We start from the raw sequence: 8,722 nt of genomic DNA, 5'->3' as shown, positions 1-8,722 counted from the left end.
GACAGATCCTGTGTAAGATTCTAGTTTTAAGACCTATAGTATATTTGAAGTATATTCGATGTGAGGTCTTGTCTAATCAAATGACTTAAAATTGTCTGTGTCAACAATTAACACACCCAAAACAAAACTCAGACGGTAGTATTCCATCATTTTTCTCTATTAAAATATATTTCAGAAGCTGGTACCTGTGAAATTTATGGTATTATAAATATATTTTCGGTCAACCATTCATTTCAGCAATAATTTGATTCAATACACTACATTACATTATGTGACCTGAATAGAAATTGAATTGATTGATTGATTGACAAATCTGTGATATTGAACAAACTTTATTTGTTGTCAGCACCAGTTGTCAGATCTTTGGTCTTTTTTTAAGTTGATCTTTAATCATGTTCTGTCATATTGTCGGATTTTGATAAACACAACCTACATCAAAATGAGTTTGTGACCACAGCCAAATAAACACTATAGTGACACCATAGCAGGTAATAGCTGTCCAGATAAAGCATGCAATAGTTTGAAATATAGCTGAAACTCTTCATCTCTTTGTTGTGTGCACATTTGTAATTTTGAGTAAACCTTTTTTGCATTAAACTGCTCATTCACTATATTATATAGATTCTATATGTTATAAGTATGGGGATAAAATAAACAGAGATCAAACTAAGAAATTAAAACAAATGAATATCTCTCATAGATTAAATTCATACAGAGGACAACGTGTATAAGAAAAGGTTTTTGACTTATTGCGTTTGAGTCTGTGGCCATTAAGACATTTTACCGTCTGTGGGACACTCAGGACGTAACTGATACAAAAAAAGAAACGTACCCTGTACATTGTGATTCTTTTTATCTACTGTGTTACTGCTTTGTTCATATGAAAGTGAATCACGTGCTGAATAATGCAGCATCATGCATGTGAGGCTTGGAAGTTTAATCATATAGTGAATCATTTCATCAAAGTTATGTTTTTTAAAAAGCATCTGTGAAAAAAACTTTGCTCTGCTTCATATTGCTTCCGTGATGAATACTTGATGTGCCACTAAAAGTCCCATCAGCGTTTAAAGCTACTTCTAATCATTGCACGGCCCTGTTTGAATCCTTTTCACAAGAACAGCCTGTGTCTGTCCGGCCAGTTAAGAATACATTTAATCACTATATAAATATGTGAGAGGGGCTAAACGACACCACACTGCATGTCCTCCAATCTGCTCTTTAATCACAGCCCTTACAGGGGAACCCAATAAAACGCCCCGCTGCCGTTACACACACTCATCACGCCGTTGCTCTTGGAAATTAAAATGGGCCCGTGTGACATCACCATCAGGCTTTTGATGGCTTTACTTCCTCTTCATTAACTTAATTATTTGGCTATCAGTAAACCCCACAGAGTAATTAATATCTGAGAGCCTCTGTAATAAATTAAAACTGTGAACTGAGAAGTTCCTCTGCTTTCAGTGCAGTGGCTACGAACGCAAAAAAGAGTTCAAGGAGTCGTGAAAAGTTTTATTGTATTTTGTTGTTAAAGGAAACATAGGCCGTGTTCCTTTGAGCAGTTACATCAACTGTTTAACCCCTTTTGATGGAAAACATCGACTGTGTTTAAAGATGGACGACATAACTGCTCCCTTTAAAGTGAAGCCAAAGTGTCTCCATGGTAAACAGTAAAGGTCATATTTGCAGCCTCCTCCATGTTAGATGAAGGCTCAATTAAAAAGTACACGTAAAATAAATGGCTCTGTCATTTTATGTAGTTTTTTATCAAACTGATGTTAAGTTATTTGATGCTATAAAAACTGACTTGATTGAAAGCAAGAAGGTTCCTGGTTCGATTCCCAATTGACTGTGGTCTTTCTGTATTTGTCTCTATATGCTGGCCCTGTGATTCGCTGTTGACCTGTTCAGGGTGTTCCCCGCCGCTCGCCCAAACTCAGCTGGGATTGGCTCTATAGCAACCCCCAGATGAATCAGACTCACAATTGGTCGTCCTTGTGCATAGGCGGGACCTCGATACTGTGGCCCAATCCCTTGATGGCTATTTCGCAGACCCTGGCTCCAAATGCACAAGATGGTAGCGTTCGTGTTTGGTATATTTTGGCTTCGTTTCTGGATTGTGGGAGGACGTGGACTCATCGTCCATCTTTGATTACAGTCTACGATCACAACTCGGTTGTCTTCATGTGATTGTAATGACAATGTCCACCACTTTGGTTCTGACTGAAATATCTAAACAAAAATTGGATGAGTCTCCATCAGATTTTGTTCAGACATTCATGGTCCCCAGAGGATGAATCCCAATGACTTTGGTGATCTCTGACTTTTCAACATTGGTGTAGTTCTGAGTGAGTTTTTGGATGGATTGCCATGAAATGAGATGATCGTCATTCTCAGTTGTACTTCGTGTTTGTGTTAATTAGAAAATAATATAATGCAATAATTTAATATGGCGATGGACAGTGTTAGAAAGGTTTGTTCATGTGTTTGTGTTTCTTCTTCTAACAATATAGAATTATTAATAAGAGCATGACAAATTAATTTAACTCTTTAATTCTAACTAATTCTAACTAATCCTCATTTGACTTTGGGAAAAGTTGGGAATGATTCTTCATCACTGGTCTCATTCCATGCTGCTGCCATTATATATACTGTATGTCTTTTTTTGTCAGCACCACATTTACAATTCACATTTATTGGGTTATTCTAATGAGGGACATTGATCATAAATGTACTTGTTTCTCAGCTCTTTTTTATTTTTATTTTGCCGTCATCTTTTTTTTTTACTTCACAGCTACACCACAAACAAGTTTCCGATAAATACACATATAGGATTCATCTCAAATAAATTAAATTCATTTACATGTAAGTGACGAGAACAAATTCATAAACGTCATCAAGAAGAAAAACATCAATATTCACATAAAATGCACATAAGTAAATATAGCACGTGGGATGTTCTGCAAATGGTTTAAAAACATCTGGAGCAGCGGATGTGTCTATAGCTCACATCGTCTCCTCAGGCACAACACTGCAGCTTGTTTGAACAGTTCGCTTGTTGCACTTCACATCTTTCACTCGCACAGCCATTGTGTGTTCACTGGGCGGAGGTCCGGCTGTCAGTGGACGGAGAGAAGACAAGGTGACCAGAAGGTGTTTGGCAGACACTCATGAAAACAGCTCAAATGTAGGGAGGATAATAAGCACCTTCTTTTTTTTTTCTTCAGCATGCTATGAAATGTACAGGATTTAGAGGTGGTTTTATTCACAGTTTACACAGTGTACTTGTATCAGAGTCCTGTGTGTGTCGGGCAGCTGTGTGAACAATCAGTGGTTCCAGCAAACGTCCTGATTGGAAACACGTCAACATTCACAGAGCAGACGAGACAAAGGTCTTCAGGCCTGGAAATGTGTCTCCTCTAGAATCCCAGTGTAACGTCTCTGTAACGCTCAGGAGACCAAACCAGTGTTTTCTGGTTTCACAGTCCTGCTCCAATCTTTCTGTCACCTCCTCCTCCTCCCTGCACCCCCTCCAGCTCCTCATCAGAGAAAGGGCTGTGGGGATTGTAGCCGAAGTCTGTGGATCGTGGCATCCCAATGCCGTTGCCCATAGCAACAGGAAAAGCGTGCTGGCCTTCCACCTCCTCTTCCTCCTCCTCCTCGTCCTCATCCTCTTCCTCCTCCTCTCCATCCTCCATGTCAAGCTCTATGCCCCCGTCATCAGGATTCACAGCTCGCCTGCTCTCGTCGGTTTTGTCTTTGGCTGTTTTTCCTCCGCTGCGTAGTCGCTCGGTGTCAGACTGGGCCGACGCGGTGGCCTGCTCCTTCGCCTTCCTGCTGCGCTTCCACTTCATCCTGCGATTCTGGAACCAGATCTTGACCTGCCAAGAGATGACAGGGCAAAGAGAACGAGTTCAACAGACGTTTAGGAAATTAACAGATTTAAATATTTATTTTGTTATCACATCAAGTATGATGAAGAGGAGAGTTCTCAGTTGGGCTCCCTGGGGTTTCTAGTTTATATATATATACTCCTATATTTACTTTACCTATATTTCAATTTTCCGATTGAAACTAAAGAGTGAATGTGTTTCCTTGAGGCAAATTTGATAAATGTAAAAGTGGAAAACCTTTAACCCAACACAACTCAAATATAGTTCATGAGGAGTCATTGTTTTTGTCCTTTCACCTTCTTCCTTTTTTTTGTAGGAATGCTTACCGCATCTACTTGGGACATTTGGTTATAAAGGTATCTTCCCTATTTATAATCAAATATGCTCTAATTATGATTAACAGTTATCCCAGAATAGTGTGAGAATATTCAATGAAAATAGAAAAACAACTTGTAAAAATTTCCCTTAAAAATGCAAGAAAATAAAAGTCTTCATTCAGTTCTGTGGGAAATTAACTCACCAGCTCACAATTGGTCAAAAATAATCAAACCACAAACTGGGAACATAAAGTCTTGACTCAATTGTACATAGTGCACTATATCTGTATGATGATATTTTAACAAATATCAGTGAATGTTATTTAAGCAGTAAATCAGTTTTCAGCGAGATACAGTTTCCCAGAATGAAGCTATATTTGAATTTTACATTTTACACTGTAGTGTCACTACACTATGAATGGATTGATCCTGACTATTTATTGTGGATTTAGACGCCTCATGTGTTGTTTTAAGGTGATTTTTAAATTTGATAAAACAGTTTTACATGATTGGTTTTACAATTGATATTCATCACTGTATAATTGTAATTCTGTTTAATTGTGATATGTGACATACTTTGTGTTGTTGGTCTTAATCTGGGATTTAATCTCTAAATAAAAAATAAACATTGGCAGGTAAAAGACCATTGAATTCCAGCTGTCTGGCCGGATGCTGTGTCTGGCCTGTAGCTGCATGCGACTACATGAGACTTGGAGTAATATGTTCTAACTCTATTTTGTGTTTCTGTGACTGACCTTTTCTTCTTATTCTAACCTTGAAACGAACATGTTGTCTCGTGAGGTGCACTGCTCTGTCTTACCTGTGTCTCGGTCAGCATGAGGGAGGTGGCCACTTCAAAGCGTTTGGGTCTGGACAGGTACTTGTTGAGTTTGAACTGGTTCTCCAGCTCCAGGAGCTGCTGACTGGTGAAGGCGGTGCGGGGCCTCCGGCACTTCCCCAACAGACCGGACTGAGGGCCCGCTGCAGGAGGAGAAGGAAACATTAGTGCTTGCTCATCGTGGGAACTGTTTGGTTTCTCTATACATTTTAAGACCTCGACCTTAATATGTTATGATTTGTTTTGTTATGGCTTAAAATTGAATTGAATTGAATACCTTTTATTCTAGTTCATTCATTTTAACCCATGGAATTTGTGAAGCACTTTGTAACCTTGTTTACATAAGTGCTATACAAATAAATGTATTCTTATTATATTATTTCATGTCACCTTCATTCTACCCAGGAGGATTTCACCCCTGTCTGATGGTTTGTTTGTGGACAGGATTAGACAAAATATTCTGAACTGATTCTGCCTAAACTTGAAAGATGTGGGTCAGGGAAGAGCCCATTACATTTTGGTGCAGAACCACATTAAATCCAGTTTTCTTCCCCAAATAATTTTCTTTAACAATAAAATTGTTTTTGACATTTTCATGGATTTCTCAGGGATTATTTCTGATGAAAAAAACCAGACACTTCATGGGACTGATATCTGAGTGTGGGAACTGTGGTGCAGCTTGATTTCATTTCATTTCCACCTTCATGGACACATGTGCTCCACTGGTCCTAGTTTGATATTTGCCCACAGAGCCTCATGAGTTCATTTGATTTTTTTAGCTTTTAATATTCACGGTGTCTGGTGTTTTTCTAGAAGTATTTGGGGATATTTAGGTTAAGATTCAAGTCTTAAATGAGTCTTAGAGTATTTGACCAGACACTTCCACTGTACACGAGTCTTATTTATCAAACACCAAGGACACGGAGGGTTCAATATAATTTTGTGGCTGGGAACAGGCGCACATATGCCCGCAGTCTCTTCCATCATTAACCATAACGGCTTTACTCCACTTTATTGTTTGAAGGGGGGGCCACACAGCAGGAGCGGGCGCAGGGGCCATAAAAACACAGGCATGCCATTAACTTAATGAAAATTCAATGGAGGCTTTGGGGATTTTATTGATGAACTACAGAACGTTTTAGGTGTTTGTTTATAGTTTCTTCATCGCACAAAGACAATTCTCATCCTGTTGGCGTTTATAGAGAAATGAATGGGCCAAAATGAAAATATGACAGAGATGGGAAGTAAACCGGCAACACTGCGCTGTGCGGACCGACCTGTTATCGACAGGCTGAATAGAGACAGAAAAGAACTGTGTTGTAAAAAGCTTTCAGAAAAGTGGGTTGTAAATTATGATGATTCCGGCTGTGAAATTCATTTACGACATCGTGCGTTTTCAGATTAAATAAAGAAATTTCAAAAAGTGTCTTAAATGGCGACATCTCGAAATGATAGGAAATTAGGCTCAATGATGCAGAAACAGTCTGCAGCGGAATTGTTTACCTGTGATATTATTTACATAGTGAATGTTATAGGAGAAGTTGACAGATGTGACTATTCTGAGAATGAAAACAAGAATATAAATAATATAAATATTCAAAAGGAATATCTGTCGAGCCAATTTTATTAATATTTTAATTATCATAATGATTGCAACATTGTCACTGTAAACAATATTATTATTATTACGATTATTATTATGGTTAACAATAATAACCATAATAATAATCACTTAGATGTATCTGTTTGGCCTGTTTAATTAATATTGTTTATTATATTAATGACTGCAACATTGTCACTGTAAACAACAATAGTATTATTATATTATTATTATTGTTGTTTATAGTAAAAATAATCTGTTATAAGTATCTGTTAGGCCTATTTTATAATTATTATTGCAACATTATTACTATAAACAACAATAATACGAGGTAAATAAACAAATAAATAATACTAATAATCTGTTATAAGTATCTCATAGAGCTGTTTTATTATCATTACTGCATCAATATTACTATAAATAACAAATAAGGCAAATAAAGGCAAATAAATAATAATGATGATGATGATGATGGATACAGAACATAAATCGTGTTTCGTCAAAAATTAACTTTTGTCCAGTGAGTTTACACCAGCTCCGCGTTCTGATGTCAGATCTGATTAAAGCTTTACTTCCTGTAAAGACTGATAACAGTTCACACAGATTTGGGTCAGTTTGTTTTCGAAGAATTAAAAAAAACAACTAGATTTCTCTTTTACACCTGTTTATTTATTTATCTCTGGTGTTTTTTCTTCTTCTTTTAATTCAGGATTCTAAAGAATAATCCGCTCTGATATTATACTCACTGCTGTAATCTGGAAGTCGTGGCATCATGATCCCGGCGCGGATCCAGTGCTCCAGGGGCAGGGATCCCGCCATGGCAGCCGCCTTCAGGTGGTCCGGGTAGCTGTGGGTCAGATGTGTGAAACCGGTGTAAGCGAACGCGGGGTGCTGGCCACCCAGCGCCGATAACGGGTACATGGGTGCTGGGTACATGCCGTGAATCGCCCCGTGGGGCAGGGAAGCGAGTCCTGGGTGCGGGAGGTTGAGGATGCCCGGTTTGGGGATTATTCCGGTCTGAAGGTGCGATGCCCGCGGGGACGGGGTGTCGCCGCGGCGGCAGGAGACCGGGCTGCCGGCGGGGCTGTCGCTGCTCAGACCCGGGGACAGGTCGCGGCTGGTCCCCCGGTTTGTCTCATCGGCGAGCAGGGCGTCGATCCTGAAGTTTTTAGATTTCTCCATGACCTCGTCTCCACTCGAGAGGGCTGCGGAGTTTGTCTGTGCTGTGCTCGGCTGGTGCGCACCTGTGCCGTGCGTCTGCTCGCAAACAGCGGGTCCACTTCCAGTCACAAACTCATATGTTCTCCTGTCATTAAAGTTCAGACCCGAGGAACAGCTCAGGCTATGTCCTATTATGTTGAATAAATAAGCATCATCAACTCGCCAGGACAAATGTCTTAAGAGAAAAATGACTTATTCTGGACTGATAGACTCTAAATAGGTTTTTACGCGCGTCCCTCCATCCAGCTCCTTGAATTGTTTCTAAACGTGTCCCTCAGCAAACACTGGGTCCCTCCTGCTGTTTAATACCAATTTAACAAACTCCAAAGGTGTGTGTGTATGTGTGTGTGTTTGTGTGTCGCTCCATCAGCCGTCCTCCTCCACCCCTGAAGGCCGCCGTGCGCAGGGATTGGCTGGAGGTTGAGCTGCACTGACGGGCCTCTAATCAGCTAATTACTCGCTCGTTTCTCCCCCCAGAAAGCATTCAGAGTGAGGTAATGTCCAACCCTTGTCCCGCCTGAAAACACCTTCAACTGCATCAAAGCGCGGAGGTACATTAGAAGATTAGGCGATTGTATTTCCAGTATCTACCTCAGTGCCAGCTCCTCACACTCAACACAGATTGCGGATCCCTCGCCATAAACAAGGAATTACGCACAGCAGCCCCGAACGTCCGAACTAATTATTAGTGCTGCAAACATCATCCACACCTTAGCACCAAATATTGGCTGTTTCTCAACAGTCCTAATGTTATTGAGTCCTTTTAGATCAGGGAACAACATTGTGCCCACTCCCAGATTTTAAATCATTAATATTAAAGGCTTGTTTCGTTCTCACACATATAAGGCCACACCAA

General features: G+C 39.8%; 1 protein-coding gene across 2 annotated transcripts; it reads right to left on the bottom strand.

Moving 5' to 3' along the window:
- Positions 1–2,771: 2,771 nt before the first annotated feature.
- mnx2b (motor neuron and pancreas homeobox 2b) lies at positions 2,772–7,827 on the bottom strand. 2 transcript variants are annotated; one of them, XM_035159151.1, is made up of 3 exons: positions 7,392–7,827; positions 5,028–5,188; positions 2,772–3,878 (listed from the first exon to the last, which is right to left on the bottom strand). In XM_035159151.1, the coding sequence occupies exons 1-3, from the start codon at positions 7,825–7,827 to the stop codon at positions 3,477–3,479; spliced, it is 999 nt and encodes a 332-aa protein (XP_035015042.1). In that variant the 3' UTR covers positions 2,772–3,476. The 2 variants fall into 2 exon arrangements, with proteins under 2 accessions (XP_035015042.1, XP_035015037.1); XM_035159146.1 differs by having other exon boundaries at positions 5,028–5,215; positions 7,395–7,827.
- Between the last annotated feature and the right edge of the window lie 895 nt (positions 7,828–8,722).

The sequence above is a fragment of the Hippoglossus stenolepis genome, chromosome 1 (genome assembly GCF_022539355.2).
Source record: "Hippoglossus stenolepis isolate QCI-W04-F060 chromosome 1, HSTE1.2, whole genome shotgun sequence".
Lineage (NCBI taxonomy): Eukaryota > Metazoa > Chordata > Actinopteri > Pleuronectiformes > Pleuronectidae > Hippoglossus > Hippoglossus stenolepis.
The sequence above is the reverse complement of the archived record's forward strand: the minus strand, read 5'-3'. Positions and strand labels throughout refer to the sequence as shown.